Genomic DNA, 21149 nt, shown 5'->3' with positions numbered 1-21149 from the left:
ATTCGAAAACAGAGGATGAAAGTGGAAGGGGATACTTGTTCCTGACCGTGATCTGGTTCAGCGCCCGATAGTCTATGCAAGGCCTCAATGACTTATCCTTCTTCTCCACAAAGAAGAACCCTGCACCGAGGGGAGAGGAGGAAGGACGGATGAGACCAGTTTCGAGACACTCAGAGATGTAATTCTCCATGGCTTCACGCTCCGGATGAGACAGGTGGTAAAGACGGCTGGTGGGAAGTGTGGCTCCGGAGAGGAGATCGATAGCGCAGTCGTAGGGCCGGTGGGGAGGAAGAGATCGAGCTCGGTCCTTACTAAATACTTCCCGAAGATCATGATACTTGGAGGGGACCTGGGAGAGGTCAACATCATCGATGAAAGGAGGGGGGTCGGTACGAGGGCTAGAAGGATGGACTGCTGACTGTAAACACCGGGAGTGGCAGAGATCGCTCCAAGCAGTGATCTTACCCTGCTGCCAATCAAGTTGAGGATTATGTGTTGAGAGCCATGGGAATCCCAAAACCAGAGGGGACTTGGGAGTCTTGACTACCGAGAAACGGATGGACTCGCGATGATTGCCCGAAAGGACTAGGGTTACCGGGGCCGTACGGTGAGTAATACGAGCGAGCATGCGCCCATCCAGAGCAAAAGCGGTTACAGGGGTGTCGAGAACCTCCAAGACGCACCCTTTCTGGGTAACAAGACTTTCATCGATAAGATTGTCCTCCGATCCGGAGTCGACGAGTGCAAGGAGGGACACTGGATTCCCGGGGAAGCATAGGGTAGCAGGGACCTGGAGGCGAGGACGAAGAGGTGGGGTTGTGGTTCTTGAGCTCGTCAGAATCCCCACTCCTACTGGCGAGCTCCCCCTTTTGGGCGTATGGGGCACGAAGCGAGAAGGTGCCCGGTTTGGCCACAATAGAGGCATTCGCCCGAACGCAATCTTTTTAGACGTTCCTCTGGGGCGAGCCGGGCTCGTCCAAGCTGCATGGGTTCGTCCCCCTCAGCAGTGGGGGAAGCTGGAAAAGGAACAGGCGTTTCATGAAGGGAGGATCTAGGAAGAACTGGCCTCGGGGTCAGAGCAGGACGTGACGACCGCTCCCGGCGGCGCTCCCGGAGCCGGCCGTCCAGACGAATAGCCAGGTCAATGAGACCCTGAAGACTAGAAGGCTCATCCCGGGCTGCCAACTCATCTTTAAGACGCTCTTCTAGGCCACGGCGGAAAGCTCCCCGGAGGGCGGCGTCATTCCAGCCGGCATCAGCCGCAAGCGTCCAGAACTCAACGGCATAATCAGCAACAGACCGGGAGCCCTGGTGTAGCCCCAAAAGACGACTGGCCGCATCTCCGGCATGATTCGGGTGATCGAACACCGCCTGAAACCGACAGAGGAAATCTTCATAAGAACCCACATGTGGACCCACAGATGACTGGGCGGCCTCGGCCCAAGTTAGGGCTCTTCCCCTGAGGAGTCCAATCACATAGGCTATCTTGCTAGCGTCGTTGGAGAAGGTGGTGGGTCGCTGGCTAAAGACCAGGCCGCACTGGTACAGGAAACCCCGGCATTTATCCAACTCACCATGGTAAGGCTCCGGATGGGTGGTGAGACCCTCAGCCAGGGACGGGGCTGGGGAACCAAACTCGGAAACAGGTACGTGTGGCGCGGTGCTGGGGTTCAGGGACGAGATAGGTTGGGCGGAGGTAAGGGCTTCAACCTGCCGGGAGACCTGCCCTAATTGCTGCACAAGCTGGCGGTTGCTCTCAATGAGAGACCTGAGCAATTGGTCGTGCTGAACCAGCTGAGTGGCCTGGTGGCTCAGCAGGGACTCCAGGGTTCCCTGTCCATCTGTGGAAGGGTTCGCGGGTTCCATAGTGATGACCAGATTGTACTGTTAAGAGGGGTTTGGAATTGGAACCACGATGCGAACACAACCACAGAGACAGGAGCAGGGTTTAAGTGATTTATTAAGAATAATAGTCCAGAAAGAGAACCAGGGAACGAGGGTGAAGGCGAGGGTACGAGTGGCTACGCTTGGGGGTAGGAGGCTGACAGGAACCGCAGGTGGCAGGTGGATGAGAGATCCAGGGACCAGGCAGGGAAGGCAGGAACACAGGAACAGAGAGCCGGTGAGGGATCCAGGAACCAGGCAGAGAAGGCAGGAACACAAGAACAGATTGCAGGCGCAAGGGAAACCAGACAGTGTGCATAGCAAACAACAACTGACAATCTGGTCCTGACTGAGAGGAAGGCATGGGCTTATAACCAGGAGGCTGATGAGAAGGTAATTAGGGCCAGGTGAGTCAAATTAGGCAGGGGAGAGATCTATTGGCTGGAATGGGAGGAGAAGTACCTTCAGCCACCGCTAGATGTCACCAAAACCACCAGAGGAGCGGCCACAGAGAACAGCAGCTCAGGAGGAGCTCTTAACATATACAGTATAGGCCAACTGTTAAGTATCCTATAGGATTTTTTTCAGGAGGTTGTGGCCTGTTAAAAGTCACAATATAAATACTTGTTTTGATTATCTGTTCAAACAGCTGATTGTCATTCCTTTCACTGCCATAACTCCTTGTTCCATTTGTGTCTTTTTTATTCATTTCACTAGGATCCTAAGATCCTTCTTGGCATCCTTTACTGAACCCAAAATAACTGGGATGTCATTATTGATGGCAAATGGGAAAAGCTTGGTTAATGGGAAATCAGGAGACAATTCTAGTATGATAAACCTTTCCAGTTGTTGTAGAATGTAATTTGGGGTCATGACAGAGGGGTTAGATTCATGTCTTGGTCTTAAAGTTTTCTTTTGGGGTTTAGTTTAGTCACCATATTTAGTGAGTAAAGATTTATCATCTCTACTCCCTGCCCACCTCGGAGCTTAACAAGAGAATACACATAGCCACAGACACCCAGTAGAAGTGTACCAGGGATACAGAGATGATATACTTGAGCAGACAGTAGATTAAATAAGGCTGCTCAACTGACCCTGAGCCAGCACCTTCAAGAGATCTCATAGAAGATTTGATCTAGGGCACATGCTGACCAGGTGGTTGATTGGAGCTGGCCTCTCCAACTTGCTGTCTATATAAAGTAGGAGCCAAAGTACAGTGTTGGGTCCTGACAGCCGCAGATATCCATTTCTTTCAAGTACCAAGATCTCTTCCTCAGTAGACACAGGTAGCACCTCACAGCAAACTAGGAGATTTAATTGTTCACCTCTCACAAACAGCATGAGGGGGCTAAGGACCTATTCTAACCCCGGTCCCCATGGGAAAGGGAGTGTGGTTAATGAAATAACAATTAATGGAAGTACCAGAGAATTATTAAAATCATTAGGTATGTACCTAATGAAGCTTGTTAGTAAATATATACAGTGGGACCAAAAAGTATTTAGTCAGCCACTGATTGTGCAAGTTCTCCTACTTAGAAAGATGAGAGAGGTCTGTCATTTTCATCATAGGTACACTTCAACTATGAGAGACAAAATGAGAAAAAAAAAATCCAGGAAATCACATTGTAGAATTTTTAAAGAATTTATTTGTAAATTATGGTGGAAAATAAGTATTTGGTCATCCACAAACAAGCAAGATTTCTGGCTCTTACAGACCTGTAACTTCTTCTTTAAGAAGCTCTTCTGTCCTCCACTCGTTACCTGTATTAATGGCACCTGTTTGACCTCGTTATCTGTATAAAAGACACCTGTCCACAGCCTCAAACAGTCAGACTCCAAACTCAACCATGGCCAAGACCAAAGAGCTGTCGAAGGACACCAGGAAGAAAATTGTAGACCTGCACCAGGCTGGGAAGAGTGAATCTACAATAGGCAAGCAGGTTGGTGTGAATAAATCAACTGTGGGAGCAATTGTAAGAAAATGGAAGACATACAAGACCATTGATAATCTCCCTCGATCTGGGGCCCCACGCAAGATCTCATCCCGTGGGGTCAAAATGATCATGAGAACGGTGAGCAAAAATCCCAGAACTACACGGAGGGACCTGATGAATGACCTGCAGAGAGCTGGGACCAAAGTAACAAAGGCTACCATCAGTAACACACTACGCCGAGAGGGACTCAAATCCTGCAGTGCCAGGCGTGTCCCCCTGCTTAAGCCAGTACATGTCCAGGCCCGTCTGAAGTTTGCCAGAGAGCATATGGATGATCCAGAAGAGGATTGGGAGAATATCATGTGGTCAGATGAAACCAAAATGGAACTTTTTGGTAAAAACTCAACTCGTCGTGTTTGGAGGAAGAAGAATGCATCCCAAGAACACCATACCTACTGTGAAGAAGCATGGGGGTGGAAACCTCATGCTTTGGGGCTGTTTTTCTGCAAAGGGGACAGGGCGACTGATCCGTGTTAAGGGAAGAATGAACGGGGCCATGTATCGTGAGATTTTAAGCCAAAACCTCCTTCCATCAGTGAGAGCATTGAAGATGGAACGTGGCTGGGTCTTCCAGCATGACAATGATCCCAAACACACCGCTCGGGCAACGAAGGAGTGGCTCCGTAAAAAGCATTTCAAGGTCCTGGAGTGGCCTAGCCAGTCTCCAGACCTCAACCCCATAGAAAAGGTGTGGAGGGAGTTGAAAGTCCGTGTTGCCCAGCGACAGCCCCAAAACATCACTGCTCTAGAGGAGATCTGCATGGAGGAATGGGCCAAAATACCAGCTACAGTGTGTGCACACCTGGTGAAGACTTACAGGAAACGTTTGACCTCTGTCATTGCCAACAAAGGTTATGTTACAAAGTATTGAGTTGAACTTTTGTTATTGACCAAATACTTATTTTCCACCATAATTTACAAATAAATTCTTTAAAAATCCTACAATGTGATTTCTTGAATTTTTTTTTCTCATTTTGTCTCTCATAGTTGAAGTGTACCTATGATGAAAATTACAGACCTCTCTCATCTTTCTAAGTAGGAGAACTTGCACAATCAGTGGCTGACGAAATACTTTTTGGCCCCACTGTACATATGCTACTCATAAAAGAGGGAACACTTAATCATAAAAGTTAACACCAAGCCAAATCAACATCAGGGATATCAGTCTGTCAGTTAGGAAGCTAGGCGATTGTGTTTTAATTTCACCCGCTACCATAATATACGGTAAACAGTGAGAGACCTACATTATTTGCAAATGTATATTTAAAAATGTTAATGAGACAATTCTCTTATGAAGTTTAGCTCAAAGTGGTGAGCCATGACCTATCTTTGCTTGCAAAGCCTTTGGAATATCAACATTTATACCCAATCATGATACCCACACCTGTTACCTTTTTACCTGCTTACAGTGGAATGTTTAAAAATGGTGTAACTCAAAGTACTTCTCAAATAACTGCCTGAGGGCACATTTAGCAGCATTTCCACCCTTGGCCTTTACACACTGGAATTACCTCTGACTTCCTGAATCTTTTAATAACATTATGCACTGTAGATAGTTAAAGACCTAAATTTGTGCTAAGAAACGTTGTCTTTGAACTGCCTGACAGTGATCTTACAAAGTGGTAAACCACAACCCATCCTTGCTTGCAAAGACTACGCTAAAAATAGAAATTGTGAAACCATTCATAAGTGTTACTTGTGTAACCTTGGTATTTACTGTATACTGATGGCCTACCACTGCATCTACGGTCCTTAATGCACATCTTGAAACCTCAGTCAGCTTTGAAATATTTGCCTAGGTAAGACCTTACTGATGCAGTATAACTACTTTGTGTCTTGTAGTGTATGTCCATGGTGTATGACCTGTGACATTAAACTTTCTACCACAACCTCAACCCAGCAGAGTTTAGCTGTTCCACACCCGGTTTTAAGCCTTTACACAGCTGTTTCTGTTTTAGTTAATGAGTATGTTTCAACCTACATATGAAAATGATCATTATCACCTGTTTGGTATAACTGGTTAATCATACACCTGACTATAGTCCTACAAAATCCCTGGCTTTGTGCAAGTGTGCCTAGAAGAATTGATGCTGTTTTGAAGGCAAAGGGTGGTCACACCATATATTGATTTGATTTACAGTTCGAGTTCACCATTGTAAATGTAGATTTTATAGTGTTCATGTTCAACCTACTGTTCTACATCTCTGCTGAATTCTTGACGCATTATTCAATAAAGCATAAAGACTAATGAAACTAAAAGTGATGTGTTTAATATTTTAATTAAATACTTGTTGGTTAACGTTTGAGAAATTGGCAAAAAATGGACCTTTACAGTATCATTAAAATAACTGAGTTGACTGCAGGCAAGTTATAGAAAACATTGTATGAACAATCTGGCTTGTCAGTCAACATTATACAGATCTATTACACAAACTATGCCCCAATACCAATACTCAGTATTAGAATGGGACATCAAATACATTATAAAACCTTTAATATCATACTTAATGTCAAAATTTTAACAACAATAGGACTTACCACTTGAACCATTAATTACCATAGTTGTGGTATAATCAGATTGTTCCCCAACATTTAATCAATTCATAAATGCAGTTCATAAATGCATCAATCATTTAAATATGTTCACAACATTATACATAACACAGCCACATGTCTGCTGCAACATGAATCAAAACAGAATTTAAATTATTCAAATTAGGTTTACTTTTAACATCTTAAAACCACACAATCCTCTCAAATGGGGTGGTGTACTAGTTAAAATAATCTCTAACATACAAATGGATTAACACAAAACATTTGCACTGGAGCTTCAAGGCTCTAATGTAATGTAAGAAGTAATCAGTGTGAATGTCCACCGACCAGCATCATTCAAAATGAACTTCTACAAAATTTAAGGGCTTATTGAGCTAATTTATAAAACTATATGTACACATTGTATTTGAAAACCAAACAAAGTTCCCTGATTGGTGCATGTTTTAAAATTCCAGCAGTCATAGTTCGTATTGTTAAAGGTGAAATGAAAAACCAAATTTTGATGAGTTTTGTACAGAATTGTGTTAGAATTTATTTAGGAAAAAAATTATGCAAAAGGATTACACATTAAATTATTAAAGATTTATCTTTTTCACTAAGTTGCTAAAATGTTTTCGCTCTGGCCTGTCAGTGGTTACGTCCCAAAATAAGTTGGACAGCAGTCACAGTAAGTGCTTGTTGCTTCAGTCATGTTATGACAAAATAAAATCGAACAGAGATTTAAAGAAACCCAGTGGGTCAAGTTTGTGCACTGGAGCAGCCATCAGTTCCCCGAGGTGTGGACAGGGTGGGTAATATCAGCGGGTGTGGTAACTGCACTAAAAGACTGATTACTAGCAAGTCAATTTTCTGTTCGGAAGCTAATGTGGAACACTTGCTTGGGGATCTTTCCTGCATAACCCTGGCCGGCACTTACCAGATGCTCTGCTGTCAGAGGGACAATCTTGGGAGTGTCCCTGCTTTCCCTACTTGAAATCCGAAGACCCTGTAGTGGCCCATCAACAGCAGGTATTGTAACCTTAGCTAACAAATGCTATTTAGCATGCAAAAAGGCACAGCTTAATGTTTGAAATATCAGTATAAATTGAATTGAAGTCACTAAGTTAAACACGTTAATGGCTGCAGTTGCTGTCTGGCACATAAAAGCTAGTAGGCCTTTTAGTTAGTTAGTACTGGGTAAAGAACGCGGTGGGGTCACATATGGTTAAAAACAGTATAACATTAGTGAAATGTCTAGTTTGAACCACATATCTTTAAAGTATGAGACTGGGAAGCTTTAGTTTAAGATTGCATAATAGACTTTTTTGCTTTACAAAAAATAGATGCAACCTTGTCCATGGTATGTATATTTTAAGTTACATGAGAACAAATAATATACACCACGGCTACAGTTATTTAGTCTGTTCAGGTTAACTACATACAGACAGTTTACAATACTCCACATAGTCCTCATCTATAGCGTGTGGAGAATTCTTTCATTTTAGTGCTGCTGGACAACGAAAAACTGCTTGACACTTAAGAGTATGTTTGGACTCTATTTTCAACCTGTAAGGATTCTACATCTAGTTTCATATTCATATAGGTGAGGTGTAAAAATATCACAGTAAGAGAATTTTATATTACCAAAACATTATACAATATAGCAATTGAAATGGATACAATGTATTGACATTTAATACTTGTTTTTAGTCTTAATTTTGCAGTTGAATTTTTTGATTCTGCACACAAGCTCATTCTTTTTGACTATTCCTCTTTTTCCTCTTTCTTTCATATGAAACTCCACAGAATCAGATCAGCAGTGCTGTGGAAATGAAATAGAAATCTAACTTTCATCTGTCCCACTTTATCACGTCTCACACATGGAAACTGTACAAAGCAATTCTGCTCAGTCCAGTTCTTTTACGTTCCACTAGAGTGGGACAGTTTCCAGCACAACCCAAATGATTAATGGACACCATTACAAAGACACTAGAGGAAAATTAAAACATCAGACAGCTTTTACGATTCTCAATTTACTCGATATAGTTTTACTGGCTTACATTATGCTACCATGCATACCACCAGTGAAAAGTACCATTAAAGCATAAAGTATTGCTGGGTTACTACTTCTTAAGTTTGATTTACTAGCAACCAAGATTTCTGTGTTTGTGTGTGTGCGTAAACGTGTGTGGTAGACTGACAAGCTGCTATTGGATATAAAACATGAATAAAATTTATTTAACACTAATTATTTGCTAGTTATATTAATTTTTATATAAAAAAAGTTGGTGCAGAAGTAAAACACGCAGTGCTAACATTTCCAACTCAGAAGTTCAAATCTCAGCTCTGTTAATGACCAGGCAGGTTACTATACTGACAATAATTAGCTTGTCTGAAACTTTCTGTGCATGATACAGCTCTCCATATAAACTGGTGAAGGTGAAAAGCAGCAACTGGCTACTGCACATGTGTCAAAGGGGGCATGTGGTGAATTACAGCCCTCCTCGGTCAGTGGCGGTCTGCAGCAGTGAAATACAATCAGGCAAGTTGGACATGATCAGACTGGGAAAAAAATTGGGGGAAAATGCATAAAAGAATATGACTTAAGATTTAAGCCAATGTCTAAAATAAGACTGGGGCTTTAGGTGGTTAAGACAACCATAAACTCTTATAAAAAAGCAGATGCTTTTAAAACCGTGTGTTTTATAGTCTGAGCGATTAGTGCTCCATTTAGAATATAATTTTTTTTATATTTACTTTTTTTAAGGGTAATAATTGCTCGCCCACAATTTATTAATTAAAAACTTATCTCTTTAGAACTGCTTTCCATAATTCTTAGTTTTATTGAATACTTGTTTTTAATTTGTTTTATTCTCAGTTATATATATATATTTGCAGTAGTACTATTTACTTTCTTATGTTTTATTACTCGTTTTATACCTTTTCTGTTGTTCTCTTTTAATTTCTTTGATGTGTAAAGTGTCCTTGTGTATCCTGAAAGGCGCTTATAAATAAAATTCTATTATTATTATTATTATTATTATTATTAAAGTAATATGTAGGATTATAAAAAGCTCTGATGGAAAACTTAAAAGTATTATTTATGACCTTGCCATTATTTACATTCAGCAGTCACTTAGTCATCTTTTATTCATCACTGAATAATAACTGACTCAGTGATGAAGCGTGCAATAGGGAGGTAAAAGAGTTTAAATACATGGCACATAAAAGCTTGCACTTTCTGGTTTTCGGTACTGGTACAATCCAATGATACTAGGTAAATTCTAACTGGATTGTTTATTTCATTTTAAAATAAAATTAAAAACTGTTAAATAAAAGGTTAATCTAGCAATAAAACATGAATTATCAGCCACTGCCATACAAAGTTTACAATTGTGCATTACATATCAGGTAAAGCTACAAAACAAGAGTCATTGTATGCATACCTAAAATAGCACACATGCACAGTAAATCTTGTAACTGACACCAACAACGTAACCACATCAAGACCATTTGTTTTGGATTTAAGTCATTTGAATTGTCTTGTTACTGGGATTAAACCTAATTTGGCAAATTGTGTCAAACATGTAAGTGGCATTTACTACCTAGCCATTTGATTTAAGTGACTTACCGTGCCATCAGAAAGTATTCACACCCCTTCACTTTTTCCACATTTTGTTACGTTACAGGCATATTTGAAAACCGATTTGAGTATAGTTTTCTTTTAAAAAATCTACATGAAATAGCCCATAATGACAAAGTGAAAACATGTCTTCAGACATTTTTGTAAATTTATTAAAAATGTAAACATTTAAACATAATAGGTACATAAGTATTCACACCCATGGCTTAATATTTTGTTGAAGCACCTTTGGCAGCAATCACAGCCTCAAGTCTTCTTGGGTATGTCTGTACAAGCTTGGCACACTTGTTTTTGGGCATTTTCTCCCATTCTTCTCTGCAGATCCTGTCAAGCTCAGTCAGGTTGGATGTGCAGCGTCTGTAGACAGTCATTTTTAGGTCTTTCCAGATTCAAGTCCAGGCTCTGGCTGGGCCACTCAAGGACATTCACAGACTGCTCCTGAAGCCACTCCTTTGTTATCTTGGCTGTGTGCTTTGGGTCATTGTCATGTTGGAAGATGAATCGTCGCTCTAGTCTGAGTTCCAGAGCACTCTGGAGTAGGTTTTCTTGAATTTTCCTCTATGTGAACTAGTCGCCCAGTTCCTGCCGCAGAAAAACATCCCCACAGCATGATGCTGCAACCACCATGCTTGACAGTAGGGATGGTGTTAGCCAGTCGATGAGCAGTGCCTGTTTTTTCCCCAGACATGACGCTTGTAGTTCAGGCCAAAAAGTTCTATTTTGGTTTCATCAGACCAGAGAATTTTGATTCCTCTGGTCTGAGAATCCTTAAGGTGCTTTTTGGCAAACTCCAAGCGGGCTGCCATGTGCCTTTTAGTGAGAAGTGGCTTCCATCTGGCCACTCTACCATAAAGGCCTGATTGGTGAAGTGTGTTAGCAATGGTTACCTACTGGATGGTTGTCCTATCTCTACAAGGGAACACTGGAGCTCTACCTTAGTGACCATTGGGTTCTTGGTCACCTCTCTGACCAAGGCCCTTCTTCCCCGATTACTCAGTTTGGTCGGGCGGCCAGATCTAGGGAGGGTTCTGGTGGTTCCAAACTTCCTCCATTTCCGAATAATGGAAACCACAGTGCTTTTCGGGACCTTCAATGCTGCCGAAATTTTTTTGTATCCTTCCCCAGATTTGTGCCTTGACACAATCCAATCTCGGAGGTCTAAAGACAATTCCTTTGACTTCATTGCTTGGTTTCTGCTCTGATATGCACTGTCAACTGTGAGACCTTTTATAGACAAGTGTGTGCCATTCCAAATTATGTTCAATCAACTGAGTTTACCACAGGTGGTCTCCAATCAAGTTGTAGAAGCATCTCAAGGATGATCAGTGTAAACTGGATGCACCTGAGCTCAATTTTGAGCGTCATAGCAAAGGGTGTGAATACTTATGTACCTATTATGTTTAAATGTTTACATTTTTAAAAGATTTACAAAAATGTCTGAAAACATGTTTTCACTTTGTCATTATGGGCTTTTTCGTGTAGATTTTTTAAAAATGTGGAAAAAGTGAAGGGGTGTGAATACTTTCTGATGGCACTGTAAATGGGGGTTAAACCTAATTTGGCAACAATCTGCAAACATAGATTGTAATGTTTCAACACTCCCAATTTATGGGGAGCTTGGGTGACAGAGCAGTAAAACATGCTGGCCACCCAGTCCTGCGATTTCGAGCTCTCAATGTCAAATCTCAGATCTGCTATTGGCCAATGTCTGTCAAGTGTGAGGGGCAAAAAAATTCCTCATCACCGCTACAGTTACGGCCTCTGCTGGCTGGACCATGGCGTCCGCACAGAGACGGGGGTAAATGGAGATCAGTATGTGACTGTACACAGCACTAATCCCTGTGTGAACCCGCCTTGTGCATGTGAAAAGAAGCGGTTGGCAACTGCACGTGTCGGATGTGGCGTATGTTAGGTACGGCCATCCTCAGCCAGGGTAGGGGTCTGCAGCAATAAAATGTGTTTCTATACAGGTAAATACCATAGTTAAAAGGCAAAATTAATAAAGGTCAAGCAGTAGACTACTGTTCTACTGTAAAGAAATGGTTAGCACCACTGAATACACTTTCTAGGATCATTTCAATACGATTCAGTTCAAGAAAAATAGTTGCTGCTATTACATGTTTAAGATTAAGGGACAGACAGAATCAGGAGTTTGACTGTGTTTACAAAGTCATTCTCAGCATCTATTAAAAAAACACTACTGATTATGTTTAAATTATTGTGTTACTGAATCACACTGACCATCACATGGCATTAAAAAATGGCCAGAGTTTAAATTTGGATTGAATGACCTCAAAAAACACTAGAGCAGAATATCAGAGTTATGGCTTCAGTCTTGGATGGTGAGTAAAATTAACTGCTGTCAGCTCTCCTCCAAAGCTAAACAATCTTCTTTTCCTCTGTTACTAATAAGAGGGGAGCAGAGTGGTTTGGGAATAGTGTGGGTGGCACAAAACCCTAGGGTCCTTAGACCTGGTATTGTTTATCTCCTTCAGTTACTGTCTTATGCAAAGTTTGACATTTCCCCTATATCTGCATTGGTTTCTATACTTCCAAAAACATACCAGTAGATTAATTTTCCACTCTAAATCCCCCCTAGGTACAAGTGCTTCAGTGGGTAAATACTGTGTGTACTGCCTTCTTCCGTTTTTTAGTTGTTTTCAAAATCCAAACCCACTACGACCTTAATCTGTGAAATCATTCCTGAAAAAAAATGAATGACAGATAGAATATATGGGTTTACAGGATAAACCAGTATTATAATTAGCTCTTTACTCTTGTTTTAGTGACTTAAACAGCATGTTAAATATTATATTAGTACACCACAATATGTGTTCTCAATTTTCACTACTTATGTATTTATATGCATGTATTAGCGATTGGAGATGCAAGTTCAACGTACAATAATACATTTTCTGACCAATGTCAGGAATGTTCTTGTAAACAAATTCTTTGGAGCAAAACCATTCTGAATTTCAGAAGCTGTTAACTTTACCTGAATGGAATTTGGAATAGTGGAAGATAAACTGGTAGCAACAGTTAAGAAACACTTTTCATCAGTCCTAGGCAAGAATGGCATAAAAAAAATAAGGCATAAACCAAAAGGATAAATTACTCACATATAAGGAAAATGTCTACAAGTATACAGAAATGAGAATAAAAGCGTTAACTGTAAGGACGATAAACGTAAAAAGCTGTCCAGGATCCAAAAAGCAAAGGTGAGACAAAGCATCCAAAGGCATGCAAGATAAATGCAACATCCATAAGAAATGTTAAAAGTTCCCAAACCATCAAAACTAAAAATACAGTCTTAAAAAGGCAAAGGCAAATGCTGTTGCCTTAGTTAACCCACATCCCTAGCTTCCGAAAAGCTAAGAAAGTCCCAAACGGAGACCAGAACGAGCACATTGAGAGTGTGTGTATATATAGGCGTATGTGGTTGTGTTAAGATGTGTCTTTAGATGGACACTGGAGGAGGAAAACTGGAAGTGTCTGGTTGCCACAGCAACTGTTTTTCACCATGACTGTAAAGTCTTAAGCCACTTGGAAAGCTTTGTGGCTGACAGAGGCAATGAGAGGACAAGTTGAGGCCATGGAAATACTCAGTGACTGGATGGTCCATTGCTCTGAGTCGGCTGGCCAGAGATCTCCAGGAAGGCAGCCCGCATCACGCTGTATGACTTATCACAGAGTGATGATACATCATCTGTTGTCATACCTTTTGTCTCGATTTTGGGTAGGATCTTTAGAGTGATTGTCCCTATGTGGAAGAAAGAAAAAAAAAAACATAAGCAACATTATTATTTCCGACACCAGATATGTTTTCCACTTTCTTTTATTTTAAGGGGCACCCCTTTTGTGTCATCTATGGCTAATTCTGGCAACATATTATTACTGTATTTTTATTATTACTGTACTTATTTTGCATGTTAATTGCACCTCTTACCCTTATTGTACTATTTGAAATGCATTCGTATTCTAGAAGAAGACAATAAAAATGCAAACACAAGATTTCGAAGAACCATCAGAAGAGTGTTTTATCACAAGCCTCGAAATTTAAAAAAGGTGGTATATTACATATTTAACATAATGTATATGCCAAGGGAACTCTACCAACAAAAATTAAAAAATGATATGGGACAGGTGCACACTTTGAAATGTCATTTTGAAAGTTTTATTAATAATTAGGGCTGTCACACGATACAATTTTTTAATCGAGATTAATCGACTGCAAAAATAACTAAGCAAAATTTTAACAATTATGCAAATTTTTATTGCAAAAAATTTTTTCCCAATAAAAAATAACAAATTTATAAAATTATAATAAAATTATTAATTCTAAATTATCTTTAGAAAGCCAGCCAAAGTCTATATAGAGTTGTTAACAGCTACCCATCTTTCAGCCAGTTATTTAAAATGACAAGTCTGTTCACATTATCTGGCAAAAGTGAGGATCTTTTTTTGTTCGTAACCCAGCCACTGAAAACAGGCGCTCAGTGTACTAATATGAACAATTTGTAGATGCAACACGTATAAAGTCATGTCGACCCACATAGTTAACTATGTTAAAGTGTCTACAGTCTATTGCGATCCATTTAATGTTACCTTTAATCTGTGCAATTCAATTAAAAATCGTTTAGAGAGGAAAATAAAAGAAAACTGAAATATTGTGGTTGCATAAGTGTGCACATTCTTATAATTGGGGATGTGGCTGTGTTCAGAAGTAACCAATCACATTTGAACTCATGTTAAATAGTACTTACTGACACCTGCCATCAATTAAATAAACCCCCATATGAAGTTCAGCTCTTCTAGTAGAATTTTCCAGACATTTACTTTAGGTGTCAGTGAGAAAAAAATTAATTAACAAATTATTATCATACCATGGTATCGTTATTATATTGCTGTTTAGCAATAATAAAGAAAAAATATACACTAATCAGCCATAACATTAAAACCACCTCATTGTTTCTACACTCACTGTCCATTTTATCAGCTCCACTTACCATATAGAAGCACTTTGTAGTTCTACAATTACTAACAGTAGTCCATCTGTTTCTCTGCATGCTTTGTTAGCCCCCTTTCATGCTGTTCTTCAATGGTCAGAACTCTCCCAGGACCACTGCAGAGTAGGTATTATTTGGGTGGTGGATCATTCTCAGCACTGCAGTGACACTGACATGGTGGTGGTGTGTTAGTGTGTGTTGTGCTGGTATGAGTGGATCAGACACAGCAGTGCTGATGGAGTTTTTAAACACCTCACTGTCACTGCTGGACTGAGAATAGTCCACCAACCAAAAATATCCAGCCAACAGCGCACTGTGGGCAGCGTCCTGTGACCACTGATGAAGGTTTAGAAGATGACCAACTCAAACAGCAGCAATAGATGAGCGATCGTCTCTGATTTCACATCTACAAGGTAGACCAACTAGGTAGAAGTGTCTAATAGAGTGGACAGTGAGTGGACACGGTATTTAAAAACTCCAGCAGCGCTGCTGAGTGTGATCCACTCATACCAGCACAACACACACACTGACACACCACCACCATGTCATTGGCACTGCAGTGCTGAGAATGATCCACCACCTAAATAATACCTGCTCTGTGATGGTCCTGTGGGGGTCCTGACCATTGAAGAACAGGGTGTAAGCACGCAAAAAAAGCATGCAGAGAAACAGATGGACTACAGTCAGTAATTGTAGAACTACAAAGTGCTTCTATATGGTAAGTGGAGCTGGTAAAATGGACAGTGAGTGTAAAAAAAAAAGGGGGTGGTTTTAATGTTATGGCTGATCAGAGTATTTTGGTAGCAGAGATCCACTGCTTGGGACTAATTTTGTTTTGAAACTTGTTAAATATCTAAAACAACTTTTAAAGATGAGCAATAGTGTTGTGCTTCGAATTTGTGTGTACAGGGTGGGCCATTTATATGGATACACCTAAATAAAATGGGAATGGTTGGTGATATTAACTTCCTGTTTGTGGCACATTAGTATATGGGAGGAGGAAAACTTTTCAAGATGGGTGGTGACCATGGCGGCCATTTTGAAGTCGGCCATTTTGGATCCAACTTTAGTTTTTTCAATGGGAAGAGGGTCATGTGACACATCAAACTTATTGAGAATTTCACAAGAAAAACAATGGTGTGCTTGGTTTTAACGTAACTTTATTCTTTCATGAGTTATTTACAAGTTTCTGACCACTTATAAAATGTGTTCAAAGTGCTGCCCATTGTGTTGGATTGTCAATGCAACCCTCTTCTCCCACTCTTCACACACTGATAGCAACACCGCAGAAGAAATGCTAGCACAGGCTTCCAGTATCCGTAGTTTCAGGTGCTGCACATCTCGTATCTTCACAGCATAGACAATTGCTTTCAGATGACCCCAAAGATAAAAGTCTAAGGGGGTCAGATCGGGAGACCTTGGGGGCCATTCAACTGGCCCACGACGACCAATCCACTTTCCAGGAAACTGTTCATCTAGGAATGCTCGGACCTGACACCCATAATGTGGTGGTGCACCATCTTGCTGGAAAAACTCAGGGAACGTGCCAGCTTCAGTGCATAAAGAGGGAAACACATCATCATGTAGCAATTTGAAATATCCAGTGGCCTTGAGGTTTCCATTGATGAAGAATCTATCTTTGTACCCCATATACCACACCATACCATCAATTTTTGTGTTCCAACAGTCTTGGAGGGATCTATCCAATGTGGGTTAGTGTCAGACCAATAGCGGTGGTTTTGATTGTTAACTTCACCATTCACATAAAAGTTTGCCTCATCACTGAACAAAATGTTCTGTGTAAACTGAGGGTCCTGTTCCAATTTTTGTTTTGCCCATTCTGCAAATTCAGTGCGCCGATCTGGGTCATCCTCGTTGAGATGCTGCAGCAGCTGGAGTTTGTAAGGGTGCCATTTGTGAGTAGCTAATATCTGCCGAAGGGATGTTCGTCTGATGCCACTCTCCAGTGACATGCGGCGAGTGCTACGCTGTGGGCTCTTGCTGAATGAAGCTAGGACAGCCACTGATGTTTCTTCATTAGTGACAGTTTTCATGCGTCCACATTTTGGCAAATCCAACACTGAACCAGTTTCACGAAACTTGGCAAGCAGTTTGCTAACTGTAGCATGGGAGATGGGTGGTCTCGTAGGGTGTCTTGCATTGAAATCTGCTGCAATGACCCGGGTACTGCGTTCACCAGACATCAACACAATTTCTATCCGCTCCTCACGTGTTAACCTCTGCGACATGTCAATGGCTGTAAACAAAGAGAAGCTTGTAAATAACTCATGAAAGAATAAAGTTACGTTAAAACCAAGCACACCATTGTTTTTCTTGTGAAATTCTCAATAAGTTTGATGTGTCACATGACCCTCTTCCCATTGAAAAAACTAAAGTTGGATCCAAAATGGCCGACTTCAAAATGGCCGCCATGGTCACCACCCATCTTGAAAAGTTTTCCCCCTCCCATATACTAATGTGCCACAAACAGGAAGATAATATCACCAACCATTCCCATTTTATTTAGGTGTATACATATAAATGGCCCACCCTGTATATATATTTATATAGATTTATACAGAGAAAATTATTTTATAAGGTTTACCTGATTTGAACTCTTTCTCTTTTCGAAGGTAGAAGTTACTATATGAGGAAAACACGATTGGGATAATTGGTGCCTGTGATGGAAAAAAAGGTCAACCACTTGTTAAGAATGAATTTCATTAATGAGCATGTTTTAATGAGCATGTTTTTCAAAGCTAAGACAGAAAGCAAATCCTCCATCTGACAATTTGAAAATTGTTTTAATTTTAATATGCTTCCTATTTTTTTTATTTTGTTTTGCTTAATATACTACTAATCTGCTTTCCTAGCAGTTATGCACATATTCTGAGAAACAGCAGCATCTATTTCACTTACTATTTATTAATATTTCACTTCAACGTTGAAGTAAAAGTGATGCATTTTGGGTTATAGTATGCTGTGTAAAAAGCTTGTAGAAGCAGTATTGATGTATTGATGCTTTCACACATCAGAACATTCATCCCACCTGGCCTGGACATGTTATCAGTTTGCCTACCGACCAAATCGCTCCACAGAGGATGCCATCACAACAGCACTCCACACCGCACTAACACATTTGGAGGAACCTGACAGCTATGTAAGGATTCTATTTGTGGACTTTAGCTCCGCATTTAACACGATCATCCCCAAGAAACTGGTCAGCAAACTGGTGAACCTGGGCCTGACTTCCTCAATGTGTACCTGGATTATTGACTTTCTCACTGGACTGCCACAAAAGGTCAAAATTGGCAACCACACCTCCTCCACCCTCATCGTAAACACAGGAACTCCTCAGGGTTGTGTTAAGCCCTATGCTTTTCACACTTTTTACACAGGACTGTACCCCCATTCACAATTCCAACAGAATAATTAAATTTGCAGATGACACAACAATAGTCGGACTGATCTCCAACAATCAGGAGATGGCCTACAGGCAGGAGGTAGCTCACTTGTCTGATTGGTGTAGATTAAACAACCTGGCTCTCAACACCTCAAAGACAAAGGAGATCGTCATTGACTTTCGAAGGACAAAGGAGATAGACCACCTCCCCCTGCACATCAATGGAGACAAGGTGGAGATGGTGGAAAGCCTGAAATTCCTCGGAGTCTACATGTCTGACCAGCTGACATCCGTTAACACCTCACACCTGATTAAGAAAGCTCAACAAAGACTCCTCTTTCTCAGGAAGCTGAAAAAGGCCAAGCTACCACAGAAACTACTAGTAAACTTCTATAAGAGCACAATAGAAAGTATTCTGACCAGCAATTTCACAGTGTGGTATTCAAGCTGCACTGCCGCCGAGCGTAAGGATCTGCATCGCATAGTGAAAACAGCTCAACGAATTATTGGCACAGAACTTTCACACCTGGACGTGTTGTATGCTGGCCGACTCAGGAAGAAGGCTAGCAGCATCATCAAAGACACCACACACTCCGGACATACACTGTTCCAGCTACTACCATCAGGCAAACGATTCAGGACAATAAAAGCACGTACAAACAGACTAAGGAACAGCTTTTTTCCTAGAGCTGTGGCCTCCATCACACACCACAGAACTGGAAAAGACTGAGCACACAAACACAGGACTACGGGTCACACACGAACTATGCAGCATCTGCACACACACAGTTAATATTTAATATTTAAAGCAAAAATGTAAATTCACTTTACAAGAGAGCAAAGATTTTATTTTTTATTTTTTTATCTTTGAGTGTAAATAATTTTTCTGTGTAAATAATTTTAATTACTTGTATTAATACTACTACTGTCTTTCTTCTTCTACTGCTGCTACTCTATTGGAGAGATGCCACTCGAAATTTCATTGTACTTGTGTATAGTGACAACAAAGATTCTATTCTATTCTATTGGGAATTTTGCCATAAAGTACTACGTCATATAGGTAACTTTGGCATTCTGATAATATTAGCGCTGGTTACATACTGTGTACTTCATAATGGTCTTGCTTGGTTTTAACATAAGTAGAATGGAAAGTACGTAATGTACTGCAGGAAAAACTGAATTGACCTCTGCTGTTCATATCAGATTGATAAACCTCGTTCCTCAAACAGCAATAACAGTCAGTCAATGATTAAAAGTATGATAAGCAGGAAATTACTTGTTCTGCGTGTGTGTGTGTGTGCGCGCAAAAATCACTTACCTGGGCCTGCACTGCCAAGTGGAATGCACCCTTCTTAAACGGCAGAATATCACCTTTCTGATTCCGTGTTCCTTCGGGAAACACCCAAAGACGAATCTAGAGACAGAAAAAGTAAATTATATCATGTTAGTTTAGTTACTGTTTATTTATTCACTGTATACTTCAAAGCCAAAAATAAGTTGTATGTATTATTAAATAAAAGATGCAACACGGTTTCAAATACAAACTTCATTACTTGAACAGTTGAGATGTTTGGTAAAATAAAAACCTGTCCCAAAAGTCCCAACTTTTGTGTATTAAAGGTAACAAATTAAAAATGTATTCATATTTACATATAATTTATTTATGTAGTATTAAGTCATATTATTCTTTCGTTGATTAAATAAAAGTTGAAGATTTACAATCAAAGATTTTTGTTTTTATTGTATTTTCCAAAATTATTTAAAACCTTTTTTTCTGGAAATTAGTTTTGATTATAATAGAACTATAAAACAATTAAGCTAAAATAAAGATTAAGCTTAATTATTACATTATCATTATACAAACCAACTTATATTTTGTTAATATAAAAAAATTTAAAATTTTATGCCTGCCATACAGTCAAAAAAGCTTGGACCACTGTGTTAAATCACCTTTCCTATTAATTAAACTTTTTGATTTTTTTTGAGGAAATGAAGACACTAACAGTGGACCTAATTTTCTTCTTTAAGCAACCAGGTTAACAGAACTACAACAAGAATTGCAGTTTTCAAAGGTCAGGACTCTCTGATCAAGTCATTTAAATTGATTTATTTGCTCCATCATCTCTCATAACCTTCATAGAAAAAACAACAACAAATAACTGTACACTCAGAAAATCATTTCATACATCCACCACTTTGAATTATGTATAGTCTATATTGGCATATTTCCCGACTGGGTACTGACTGAAGTCCTCCTATTCCGTATGAATAATTGGAATAAAAGTCCATACGCCATGAAACCAGTAGAATAGAAAATGTATCCAATCGGACTCACAGAACAGGAGCTGATGGTCGAAATCATCAAGGTGACCACACACAGATGCACATGAAAAAAAACCTCTATAAATAAAAAATATAACATTAATTAAGCTTCAACCATTCATAAACACCTTATGTAGTTATATAAACATTACAGATACCCCAACACCATTGTGACTATTTACCACACTGCTTAAACCATAACAGATTAATACATTGTATAAATATATACACTTACTATGAGTAGATGAGCTTACTAGCTCCTCAAAAGGGTGTATCAACAGGCTATAAGGCTAGGCCTCCTGCTTTTTAATCACAAATTCTTGATTGTTTAAAAGTTCTTTTAGGAACAAAACTTCACCTCAAAC

At 40.1% G+C, this 21149-nt stretch overlaps 1 protein-coding gene across 4 annotated transcripts in view; it reads right to left on the bottom strand.

Moving 5' to 3' along the window:
- Positions 1 to 12787: 12787 nt before the first annotated feature.
- Positions 12788 to 21149, bottom strand: part of agpat2 (1-acylglycerol-3-phosphate O-acyltransferase 2 (lysophosphatidic acid acyltransferase, beta)) — a 38187-nt gene continuing 29825 nt past the window's right edge. For 2 of the 4 annotated variants that reach the window (XM_063011920.1, XM_063011921.1), the window contains 3 exons: positions 19781 to 19876; positions 17665 to 17737; positions 16219 to 17316 (listed from right to left, as the gene is read on the bottom strand). In XM_063011920.1, coding sequence (XP_062867990.1) covers positions 16535 to 17316; positions 17665 to 17737; positions 19781 to 19876 — 951 coding nt within the window. In that variant the 3' untranslated portion in view covers positions 16219 to 16534. Of the gene's footprint in view, positions 13814 to 16218; positions 17317 to 17664; positions 17738 to 19780; positions 19877 to 20797; positions 20880 to 21149 lie in introns of those variants that run through there. The other 2 variants (XM_063011922.1, XM_063011923.1) reach the window with 2 other exon arrangements.

The sequence above is a fragment of the Trichomycterus rosablanca genome, chromosome 16, assembly GCF_030014385.1.
Source record: "Trichomycterus rosablanca isolate fTriRos1 chromosome 16, fTriRos1.hap1, whole genome shotgun sequence".
In the NCBI taxonomy this organism is placed as follows: Eukaryota; Metazoa; Chordata; class Actinopteri; order Siluriformes; family Trichomycteridae; genus Trichomycterus; species Trichomycterus rosablanca.
Note: the sequence above shows the minus strand (reverse complement) of the source record. Positions and strands in the feature narration are given on the sequence as shown.